This window comes from Rhodamnia argentea, chromosome 2, assembly GCF_020921035.1.
Source record: "Rhodamnia argentea isolate NSW1041297 chromosome 2, ASM2092103v1, whole genome shotgun sequence".
NCBI classification, from domain to species: Eukaryota; Viridiplantae; Streptophyta; class Magnoliopsida; order Myrtales; family Myrtaceae; genus Rhodamnia; species Rhodamnia argentea.
In genome coordinates, this window is record NC_063151.1 from 29,217,088 (window position 1) to 29,229,499 (window position 12,412).

Here is a 12,412-nt window from a genome sequence, read left to right on the forward strand (position 1 = left end):
CATAAAATCGTGATTTCGGAATTGATAAAAATCATCAATTGGTAAATTCATTGGCAATCATACTTAATTTTTATATTACTTTATCAAAATATGGTTATGAACAGAAAAAATGATAAAGCAAAGAAATCGATCCTGTGAGGTTCGATGATTGTCGTTTACCTTCGATCGGTAATAAGACGATGTCAATAGCCAAGCTTGGGAACAATATTTGAACATGTCTGAATTCACTTTGCTTATTATTTTTCTGCTTAAAATGTTCGTCGATCTCCGTTGGACTTCAAACTTCTTAATGAAATTGAAAAGTATATAGAATTTAGGTAGGAAATTTAAGAAAAAAAAACAGTTTTCTATGAAAGTATAATCAGACCCGCTGGGTTGGAAGGCCCGATCCGCTCATCCTCAATCCGGCCCGCCCATTTGTAAGTTGGGCCCGACCCTACCGCGAAAAACCCGCCCGCCGATTCAACTCCAACACATAAACCCCGACTCAGCAAGCGTAGGGAAGGAGGGAGCGACCTTCCTCTTATCTAAAACCCTTCCCGCGTCGGGGGACTTCCATTTCTTCACCCCCATCCAAAGCATGTCTTCGCTCTCTCTCCAATTCAAATTCCTCCATCTCTCTCCGAATCTCACCTCTCCTCACTTCCAATCTCCACTCGCCCCTCACCAGTCCATCAACTTCAGCAACCGAACCAAGCTCGAGCTCAAAGCTTCGTCGTCCTCGTCCTCTTCCTCTTCCTCTTCCTCGTCCCCTAGCTCGAAGCAACCGCAGCAACGACCGAAGAAGAGGCAAAGCGCGAGCGACGCGGAGAGAGGGATTGATCCGACGGGATTCCTCACCAAGTCGGGCATCTCCCACAAAGGCTTCGCTCAGTTCCTTCGCGAGAGGTAAGTGAGTTTGGATATCCCAAGTGAGTTCGAGTAGAAGCAGGAGTGTGATCCATTTCGTCCGTTATGTTACCGAGGAAGTATATAGGTAAACGTTTCTTGCAATGCGGTGTCACTGGGCTACTAATCATGTTTTTGCGGAGCTTCAAAACCCGAAGAAGAGTTAGCGACGGATTGAAGCTATATCGTGAGTACAGCATACATTAATTTGGCCTGGGACATTACATCGCCGATGACGTTTGATGTTACTGTTGCATAAGTGACTAGCTCGAGGTTTTGCGGCCTTTTAACTGAAGCAGTTTGTGCGTTGCTTTTTGTGGGTATGCTGGTTAGTGTGAAATGAAGGTGGAGAATAGATTCTCCCGAGAATTGATTGCCGGTTCTTTCCTTGGTGCATCTGGAAATTGTTCTTCATTTTGTTTATTGTCACCGTATTTTTTCAGGCATAAAGCACTGAAGGACCTCAAGGATGAGATTTTCAATCGTCACCTCAATCTTAAGGAAATGGCCTCTGGGTTAGTGTTACCTTGCTATATTTAAGTTTGCTTACTTTCTTGCTTCATATACTGAACTGTGTCTCCGATGTGTAAAGAAAAGATCTTTTCGACTAGCTATTGCATACGTTGTCAATCTTCTTCCTTTTATCATGTTCTTTTACCTATTCTTATGGGCTCTGGCACTATATCAGTTTGACGAGAGACGCAAGGTCTTTTTTCTTGAGGCTGTTCAATGAATTCAGTCACGGAGGGCACACAATTCATAGTGTTTTGCTAGCAATTATGCGGTTTCACCAAATCACATGGGTTGCAATAGCATGCTTTTATTTGATTAAGGTTTCCCATTTTTCTTTTCTAGCAAAGGAAATCAACTCACATGTTCATTGGAGAATCCATTCAGAAAAATACAATGGTTCCTATGTACTTTCGCTCTCATATGATAGCTTAATGTTTTTCTCTTTTTGATTGGCTGGCTTATTTATTTGGTGGCTGAATTTGAGTGAAATTTCATTTCTCTAGATCTTAACAATTCTTTTAACTTCAGATTTGAGATATTGGGTATGCATCGTCATGTGGAACATCGGGTAGATTATATGGAATGGGCTCCAGGTTTGACATAACACTCAAGTCTGATTATAGTTTCAATCTATTTGTTGAACTGGACTTTGTTATATTGAAATATTTGTCGACATGCTCTGTATCTGGATTTGCCAACTTTTTGGGGCACAGACTTGTCCATCTCTTTTTCTCCCTCTTGCTCTAGCAATTATCTTATCTTTGTGTCACCTTTCACTTGTGGCGTGTTAACTCTAGGTGCTCGCTATTGTGCCCTTGTTGGTGACTTCAATGGCTGGTCACCTACTGAAAATTGTGCTAGAGAAGGTCACTTTGGCCACGATGACTATGGTTATTGGTTTATCATTCTTGAAGATAAGCTAAGGGAAGGAGAAAAGCCTGATGAGCTTTACTTTCAGCAGTATAACTATGTAGACGACTATGACAAAGGTGACAGCGGTCTTACAATAGAAGAGATTTTCAAGAAAGCAAATGATGAATACTGGGAACCTGGAGAGGATCGTTTTGTGAAAAATCGATTTGAATTACCAGCAAAGTTATATGAGCAGTTATTTGGGCCAAATGGGCCTCAATCGATAGAGGAATTGGGGGAAATACCGGATGCTGAGACGAGATATAGAGCTTTCAAAGAAGAGCATAAGGACGATCCACCTGGCAGCCGACCTCCATTTGACGTTATTGACAATGATAAAACTTATGACATCTATAACATAGCGGGTGATCCTGTTTCCTGGGAAAATTTTAAAGCTAAGATGCCACCGATAGCATATTGGTTGGAGACGCGTAAAGGGAGGAAAGCATGGCTAAAAAAGTATACTCCTGGTATTCCTCATGGAAGCAAATATAGGGTTTACTTTAATACTCCCAGCGGGCCATTGGAACGAGTTCCTGCTTGGGCTACCTATGTACAGCCAGGTATACTTGCTTTTCAACTATCAGCATTAGTCAACTTGCCTCATCTTCCATCCAAACAATAGTTTTTGTGTTCTGTTATTGTGGCGTGAACTAGAATGTCAAGTATTTTGTTTCAACAACCACCACCACCAAGCCTTTCCTCACTAAGGGGAGTCATCTAAATGGATCTTTCGACAATCGTGCTCTATCCTGGACTAAATCTTTGTTATATTGAATGTCTGATTTTAAATCAAAGTATCCAATTTATCTTTTTTAGGCCTTCTCCTCCCCCTTTTGCCCTGCATTTTCCACTGTAGTGTGACATATTTTGACTGAAGCATCTAAAATCTGTTGTTTTACATATCCGAACCAACTTAATAGGTTTCTCCTAGTCTTATCTTCAATTGGAGCTCCTCTAGTTTTTCTAATAAAGATTTAGCTAATATCCAATATCTTGTTAGATGTGATTAATCTACAAATTCTGATAGGTTTCTGCAACTTTAAGAGAATGCCCTCTAGTGGTTATTGTAGTTAAATGTCAAAACAATCTGTTCGAGAGGGTGCTGTCAAATCAAATCAACTACTATAAGCTCTTGTACAGACTTTTGGTGGGAATCGGATGCTTAAAAGTCCAATTAACTGGAAGTATGCCGTAGGAATGAAAAGTTTATTGCAAGTTCAGAAGCTCCCCTCTATTTTCAACATAAGCCAGTAGTGTTTTTGGCGCATATTTGCCTGGTTCGTGACAATGGTGTACTTCTGATCATTTCTGTTTAATTCTATTTGCGTGGGTGTGCGAGTATTCTAAGAAACTCGCGTTTGCAATTTATAGATACATTGATATGGCGTCACAGAGATTCTGTATGATGTTAAATAGTCAATGACAGATGCAGAAGGAAAGCAAGCTTTTGCTATTCACTGGGAACCACCACCTGAATGTGCCTACAAATGGAAAAACCCTAGCCCGAAGGTGCCACTGTCTCTGCGTATATATGAAGGCCACATTGGAATTAGTGGATCCAAGGCAAAAGTATCTTCCTTTAATGAATTCAGTGAGAAGGTTGCGCCCTAAATGTACCTTCTATTCTGATTCAGGGATGTTGTAACATCCTAACCATTACTTTCCTACACTGTAGGTTCTTCCTCATATCAAGGATGCTGGTTATAATGCAATACAATTGATTGGGGTAGTTGAGCACAAGGATTATTATACCGTCGGTTATAGAGTGAGTTACAAAAAATTAACCCTCTCTTTCTAACCTATAACGCCATCTTTTAGATAGGGCTGAGTTCTCTATCCCTTCTAGATAAAAATTTTGCTAATCGTTCATAGCTTAAGTACAATTGCTGCATTGGGTGCGAGATATATGTGATGTTTTCTAGCATCAATCGGCAATGCAGGTGACAAATTTTTATGCCGTGAGCAGCCGATTTGGTACTCCTGATGACTTCAAGCACTTGGTTGATGAAGCACATGGTATTTTCTCTAGGACTTACAAATGACTTGTTACGAATTAATTTCTTAATTAGGAGAGGCTAGTAAAAAAATCTGTGACGTTTGGACCATACATGCGAACCACTTTCACACGTGTCTTGATTGCGTTGAATTCTAATGCGCTATATAATTCAATGTATGTTACTCAAAAAGGAAAATAGCTGGCATTTACTGTTATGACGCCCTGATCTCAATACTTTGGTGAAATTAGTGTTACCCTTTCCAATTACATGGTGAGCCTAAGAGCAAAAAAAGCAAAGTACATTCATGAGCCAGGTTTTTACCGGTTTGTAAAGAATTAAGTAATTGTCAAAAATAGTCAGACACAGTTCTATTCAAGTTTTCCATGAGACATTCTTAGAACATTGTATCAAGCGTCTACTGCTAAATTGTTTTTGATCATCAAGAAAGGAAGTATATAGTTAATATACCTCGTATTGCAATTCATGTTGTGCTCAAGATATTTTCTTGTTGAGCAGTTTGGTTGGGCATCACGGTCCACTTACATCCTAAAGCCACCTCTCTCTGTTCCATGCCTATACCCTTAAATGAGGTCATGCTTGTCAATTAGTGTTCCTTATTATCTATTTCTTATCACAGGTCTTGGATTGTTGGTCTTTTTAGATATTGTCCATTCCTATTCAGCTGCAGATGAGATGGTCGGTCTCTCACTATTTGATGGATCAAACGACTGTTACTTTCATACAGGTACAAGCTTGTTAGAGGCTTTTGTCCCCAATTTCCAGGAGGAACTTGTTTATGTATATCCTTGTTTTTCTTTTATCATGGTCCCGAAATTGTTTTCTCAATTGAATTTGTTCAGGATTGATGATGCTTTAGTTCCAGTCTTTGATTATTTTGAACCACCATTTTCGCACTAAAAATGATGATGGAGGGTTGCCTCTGAATGTGTAATGAACCTCTGCTTGAAAATATAATGCTTCTTGTTTTTGTGAAGATGTAACGGCATGATATGCTCAAGCTATTGATCTTCTATACTTGGTTCACATTTTATCTGATTCACACACACACATATATTGATCAACGTAATAATTTTTTCAATTTATTTTCACTTTTCATTCTGTTGCTCTTGTCTTATTCCAGTCACCTTTCTCTGTTGAATGCTGTGGCTCGGCTGAAATTACTTTCCGATGCAGTATTTGAGTGTAATGGCTAACATCTAAATATTCCCTTTCAAAGTTTCCTGAACTGTCCTTAACCTTGGCACTTAATAATTTGGTGCATTCAGGAGCTGTAACTGCATATGGGTTTTAATTAATTTTTGCCATTGGCTTTGATGCTGTTGTGTCATGGCTTCTGTATTCCATCTGTTATGTGGAAAATCATCTGATGGTTACATGAAGATGGTGGATACCAATCTGATCAAGTAGCTATGTCTGTTATATGAAAAACTGCTTGCTTGTGTAGGTAAGCGAGGACAACACAAATACTGGGGTACCCGAATGTTCAGATATGGAGACCCTGATGTCCTGCATTTCCTTCTATCTAATCTAAATTGGTAAATGTACGATACAGCTGATATTTTTCTTTCTAATCTGTGGGATCAATGGACTTATGACCTTCAGACTCCCCGTCTACCTAAAGGGGCAGCTGTGCTTTTTTGGGTTGATGTTTGGCGACCTGTGATGCGGTGTTTCTTTGGGCATGTACTCAAGTTAATAATGTTGCATGGCTCATAGATGGTGTTTTGGCAGGTGGGTTGTTGAGTATCATGTGGACGGTTTCCACTTCCATTCTCTCTCATCAATGATGTACACGCACAATGGTTTTGCCTCTTTTACCGGAGACTTTGAAGAGTAAGATCATCTCAGCTAGAGTTTTTCCATCATCCACACTTGTGGTCTTGAATGCAGTGTAGATCCCTGTGAAAGGATTCTCTGTTTGGTTTGCTCTCGTGATTTCTGAGGAACTTAGTTGGCAATTCATCTGTTGCAGGTACTGCAACCAATATGTGGACAGGGATGCATTGATGTACCTCATTTTGGCAAATGAAATACTCCATGCCCTTCATCCAAATATAGTAACAATTGCTGAAGATGTGAGTCTCAAGTCTGAAGTTCTCCCAGTCAAGTGGCCGATTAGAGTTTCAATATATGCATAGAATCTCAATTAGTCGGCTTCTTTCACTTTAAATGGAAGTAACAGAATAGTTGGTGACTCATAAGTCATAAGTAAAGGAAGAAAATTTTTCCCATGACAATTTTTTTAGCATGATGCCCTTGGAGTCACAAGTGATTAAAAGCATCTTGCAGATAGAATTGTTGTCAAGTAAATTTTTACAGTCATCAATTAATGTCTTTGGACCCTATGTACAGGCGACATCTTATCCAGGCCTGTGTGAGCCAACTTCTCAGGGTGGATTGGGATTTGATTACCATGTCAATTTAGCTGTATCAGAGATGTGGCTGTCTTTACTAGAAAATACTCCAGATCACGAGTGGAGCATGAGTAAGGTCATCTTCTGTGATTAGTGAGATTATAATTACTCCGCAATAGAATATTATTCGTCCTAATTGTACTTAGAAATCTTCAATGCACCTCTGCAGTATTCAAGCTGACTTGAAATATTACTGCAGATTGTCAACACACTAATTGGTAACCAACGCTACGCTGATAAGATGCTTATTTATGCGGAAAACCACAATCAGGTAACTGATTTTTTTATTGCGTAGAAGCTTCTGTCATATTTCTAGATCGTCATCTTCATTGTCCTCACTAATTATTTCATTTCTTGCTTGTTTAATGTCGTCATTGTGACCCTTCAGTCCATATCTGGAGGACAGTCATTTGCTGAGATACTTTTTGGTAAAATCAGGGAGCATTCTTCTGGCTCAAAAGATCTACTGCTTCGAGGCTGTTCATTGCACAAGGTAGGTGAAGTTCTCCTTAAAGATCTAGTTAGTGTTTCGCTCTTCTTTTACCGCCTGTGTTATTTTTCTCTCTGATATCTCGTTAAGGTAGCCATTGCAAAGTTGTTGTAACTGATATACCGTTAATGGTAGCCATTGCAAAGAAGTTATAACTATCTTCTCTTTATCTGTGCTGCATTGAAATTCATTTCACATCCCAATGATTTTGGAGTAAATATATTGAGATACCATTTGCAATACCTCATGAAGGATTGGTTTGATGAACAAACTTAAGCTCGGTACCTTCAATCTTTTGTTGTATTTTTGACTGCTGAGCTCCTTGGGACATCACATCTCCTACTTTAGCGACTGGATTTTCTGTACACAACAAGTTATCTAATGACTTTGAGTGTTTCTATTCCTTTGCGTGGTTTGTAGCGGCGTCAAGTTAGAGTTGTGGGTGCTTCTGTAATAATCTTTTAGCCCTCATATTTGGCATGTTTATGTTGAAGTTTACTGTGCAAGATGGGGATAGGTGCTAGATTTTGGGACTGTATCTATGATGCCTTGAGAAGGATCAAAGACTTTGTAAGCCTTGAAAGTCGAAGCAATGACATATGTTCTTTGGTTATGAGATCACTAAGGCGATTGATCATTGTCGTTGTTGTTGACATCACGTTTGATTTCGATTTATTTATCATTGTTGCTAACCAGTAATTACTTTAAACTCACTCTTTCGGTTTTTAAAACTGGTGTAGTTTATCTAAATTTTATCCTCTTTTCTTGAGTCAGATGATCCGACTAATAACGTTCACAATATGTGGCCATGCTTTCCTCAACTTCATGGGTAATGAATTTGGTCATCCGGAGGTAAGGATGCTTCCCTCGACCTGTCTGTAGGACCTCATATCATATGAATAATAAATCTTTTATACTGTTAGAGGGTCGAATTTCCTATGCCAAGCAACAACTTCACCTATTCTCTGGCCAACCGGCGTTGGGATCTGTTGGGGACTGGAGTGTATCAAAATCTATTTTCCTTTGACAAGGTATGGGTGCTGACAATAACTTACTTATGAACCAGAGATGAAGAGGATTTCAATAGCATTTTATCCCTAGTATAGGAAGATCTTTCTGCCCTACATCTGCATACATGAACTGTTCCTTCCTTTTGTTGAAAAGTCTGATGTTCTGAGCAAGTTCCACTTGACCTTTTACCTCTCTCTGTCGAAAATAACTTTTGCAGTTCAGTAAGCAACCTTCGGTTCTTTGATGCTACTGCATTTATTCTGCTCTTGAAATGGGAGTATATCATTGGCGTGCGCTTATAATTTATGTGCAAACAATTGCAATTGAACTTTGTGCAATATGCTAAGGGCGAAATTTTGCAATTTTTTTTTCTTCTTTGTAGGACATGATGATGTTGGACGAGAATGAGAGGGTGCTTTCTAGAAGTTTTCCAAATATCCATCATGTGAATGACTCCAGCATGGTATGAAGATTATTAGTTGTTACTTGTTATGTCAGCATTAATGTTTCTTTGTGATGGGAGCTTGGTAATGGGTCTATGGATCTTCTGGCTTATGTACCTTTGTGTGTGCACGCTATCGGCAGCATGCTTTATTGAAACCAGTTCCAGATTTTTGGATCTATGAGCAGCTTTTTTTCTTTGGGTGGGTTGGGGTTTGCCTGTATTCTTTGCATTTTTGAGCATGCATAACCACTTGAGCTTCAATGTTGGGCAAGTAAGATCTGAGTGATTAGCTGAAAGGTTGGTGTGACAGAAGTCAACAGATGAATACAGAAACCTAAAAGAATTTTGAATATGCTAGTGAGTCATCTTCTTTAATGTCAATGGACGGACAAGTCTATGTTGGTCCACTATGAAGGGGTCCTCTCTCTATCTCTCTCTCTCTCTCTCACACACACACACACACACACAAACACTCTCTCTAGTGTGCAGGCATGCGTTCAGATTTGTTGGTTCCTAGTGGTATGTGATTGAGAATGGAAGCTCCCATTAGGACATAAGTACATGCACTTCTGAAAGCCATCTTCAAGGAGCTATCACCGAACCTCATAAGTATCATATAATATTGTTATTACAGTTTGTGCAACAAGCAACAAGATTGATCTCCCTTCTGAAAGTACTCTGAAACCATGTGACACGCTTATTGTTAGGTGTGGTTTGTGATTTGCAGGTGATATCTTTTATACGAGGTCCTCTTCTCTTCATATTTAACTTTCATCCAACTGCTTCCTATGAAAGATATGTGATAGGCGTGGAAGAGGCTGGAGAGTACCAAGTAAGTGAATGCTTCATATCCAGAACAAATCTAGATATAGGGATTTTTCCGTAGCACGTAGCTCCAGTACAGCTTGGAAGTGCTTGGCATGAGAATATGAGGCCTGCATGCAGATCCCACAAATGCAATCTTTGAATATGTGAGTGCATGCAGATACCACGTAGCTCATGTTTTTTGAATGGTGTTCACATGATGGCCAGGCGATACTAAATACAGATGAAAAGGACTATGGAGGACAAGGGGTTATAGAGGAAAGCCAGTATCTCCAGAGAACCATTAGCCGACGGTAATATTCTCTTTTCCAGTGCATTGCCTACTTATTGAGTTCTGCGATCCTTCTCCTCCAACTCATGATCCTTAACTCTGTAGAGCTGATGGCTTACGGAATTGCTTGGAAGTGGCTCTACCAAGTAGGACTGCCCAGGTGTGTGAATGGACTGGACTGTTATTGGCATCTCTCTCTCTCTCTCTCTCTGCCTGGGCGTGTGCTTGTGTGTGTGGCTATGCTATAGAATGTTTTCAGATGTTGGCGCAACCAAACATTATACTGTTGGGCCAATCTTTCTTGGAACCAGATGGACAACAGTAAGTTGATGCTTTTGAAAATGAACTTGGTACTGGTTGACAAAAAATGTCTCTCACTTAAGAGAAGCTGACTTTTCAGCATCTGACTTGCTCAATTTTTGGTTATAGATTTTAAGTAGATGGAAATTTCTTTCCTATTCAAGTCCAGTAGAAGCAGTTTTGCATGCTTTCTCGTTGTTGAAATTGTACTCTCAGTATCGCTCAACCATTCTCATAAGAATGTATGATTTTCCTGTTCTAAGTCTTCAAGTTTTTAAGTTAAGCATTGAGGATTCATTTAAGAATGTTGATTTCCTTTTTCACAATTGTGATATATACAATGACTTTCTACTGGCAAGGTTGGTAGTCGCATTTAATACTGAGAAAGTTCGGAAGTGATGACCATGTTCCATCTTTTGCCCTGCTGTGACTCGCTTGAGGATATAGGAGGCTATAATGATCATAATTTTCTTTCGTCAAGCAAAGAAAAATTCTCCATTTCATTTAAGATATGTGCTGAGTAGCTTATCACATTTCTGCAGGTGTACAAATTGAAACGGATCTTGAGGATTTGAATGTTATTTAACTTTCTCAAGGAGACTTCATTTGGAGGCTGGAGAGGACAAAGAAATTATATTTTGCAGAGCTAATTTTGAAACGCAAGAAGCGAACGAGAGAAAACACTGCTTGGCATGTCAGCTCCAAAAGATTACTTGCCCTTTTGACTAGCATAAATCAATGCTAGTTGCTGGAGCATTTTTCTGTGACAGAAAAATTAATTCCAATTGAGGTATTAGGTGGAATTTCAGTCTATTCACCCTTAGCTGCCTGGAGTAGTGAAAGTTTCAGCTCTCACCGCACGTGGAATCAATATAAATCAGAGTTGTATCAGGGCTGATCTTTCAGAATCCTAAAGCACTTGCTCCCGTTTGGTGTCCTGGAGAGGAACGTTTGTGGTTGGTCTAAACTTCTCTGACAGGACGCCGGAATTCGAAATGGGTGAGAGGCAAGCAAAGATCATGCCCATCCATCGTCTTCTTTTTGGCTTCTCCATTTGATGATGTATGTCCATTGCCTTTTACACAACCGTATTGTCAAAGATAAAAATTGATTCAACAGGAAGTTTGTATTGTAATTAGTGGACCATCCAAAAGGCGCATGAGATCATTTTTTTAGGTCGTCCTCAATGCTGTAAGGGATTGCGTCTCTATGTGAGTATTAGGGGCATGGTGATTTGATTGAGCTGGTGGGATCCATCTCCTGCGAATCCACCCGATCTAATGGTGGCTCACTAGTCCAAGATTTGTTGGATGGTATGTGAAAGGTGGGCCACACGATCTGCCATTTAAGATCCTCACTTCTCCCAAGGAGAAAATATTAGGAGCTCCTGGAGTAGCCACGTCATCTCTAAGCCAGATCATAAAAAATTTGACACATGTCATGTGGGTTTGCTTTTCAAATTTTCAGAATCTCTCTTTTCGCCCCACTTTTCTTTTCCCTAAACACCCCTCCCCTCCCCTCCTTTCAACCAAAAAAATAATAATAATAAAATAAAACCCTCCATTCGATCTTCCCGTCTTCAATAAAATCACCATAGTAGAGTCGCGGCTGAGGCAGCCTCGCACCAATCTGCAGCTGATGGCGAGGGAGCCACGGGTTGAGCCGCCGAGATCGCAGGCGGTGGCATCGTAGGTGCGCGCGGCCTCCTGGGCGGTGTTGAAGATGGAAGGTGAGGGGTATTTAGCCAAAAGAATAGGTGAGTGAGGAGAGAAAATCTGGGAAAATTGAAAAGCGACACCCTCGCCGCCCAACCCCCCCCCCCCCACACAATGACACATGTCAAATTTTCTGTGGTCTGGCACAGAGATGACGTGGCTGCTCAAGGAGCACCTAATATTTGATCCAATCACAAGTGGCAGGGGCCAGATCATGTCAGAGTTTTGGTCCGAGTAGCGTGAAACCTGGTAGTCTTCTTGGAAGATCTGTCAAATCTACGCCGTCAATCTTTCTGCCATTCGTTCTGCGCCTCCAATTTGGTGCTTCATTTGTCCCTTCAAAGGCTGAAATTCGAATTATCAGAGTCATGTCCATTAGAAGCATAAAATTCATCTGGTGGAGATACTCGTCAAATATAACTAGAGAAATGGACTCGCATGACAGGGACTAGAAGTGCAGCTATGACGAGAAAACAATGGTCGAGCTTTCGCGACGTGGGGCACATTTTGGTTCTTGTTCCCTGTCGATTCAATTAGCCACGCTCAACGCTTAAACTTAACAGAAATGCAAAGACCAGGATGTCATCTTGTCTCATTCCTTTTCAAA

At 40.3% G+C, this 12,412-nt stretch overlaps 1 protein-coding gene across 5 annotated transcripts; it reads left to right on the forward strand.

Annotated features, from left to right (window-relative positions):
* The first annotated feature begins 488 nt into the window (after nucleotides 1-488).
* LOC115736977 (1,4-alpha-glucan-branching enzyme 3, chloroplastic/amyloplastic) lies at nucleotides 489-11,264 on the forward strand. 5 transcript variants are annotated; one of them, XR_004014961.2, is made up of 22 exons: nucleotides 490-888; nucleotides 1,332-1,403; nucleotides 1,930-1,994; nucleotides 2,199-2,876; nucleotides 3,743-3,915; nucleotides 3,992-4,081; nucleotides 4,257-4,332; nucleotides 4,951-5,058; nucleotides 5,779-5,869; nucleotides 6,066-6,167; nucleotides 6,307-6,409; nucleotides 6,687-6,824; nucleotides 6,948-7,019; nucleotides 7,137-7,241; nucleotides 8,013-8,090; nucleotides 8,162-8,269; nucleotides 8,632-8,712; nucleotides 9,422-9,526; nucleotides 9,727-9,812; nucleotides 9,896-9,950; nucleotides 10,633-10,880; nucleotides 11,034-11,264. XR_004014961.2 is itself a non-coding variant. In XM_030668904.2 (21 exons), the coding sequence occupies exons 1-21, from the start codon at nucleotides 581-583 to the stop codon at nucleotides 10,663-10,665; spliced, it is 2,727 nt and encodes a 908-aa protein (XP_030524764.1). In that variant the 5' UTR covers nucleotides 490-580; the 3' UTR covers nucleotides 10,666-11,264. The 5 variants fall into 5 exon arrangements, 2 of the variants coding, with proteins under 2 accessions (XP_030524775.1, XP_030524764.1); XR_007197548.1 differs by lacking the exon at nucleotides 8,162-8,269 and having other exon boundaries at nucleotides 489-888; XR_007197547.1 differs by lacking the exon at nucleotides 1,332-1,403 and having other exon boundaries at nucleotides 489-888.
* Nucleotides 11,265-12,412: the final 1,148 nt, after the last annotated feature.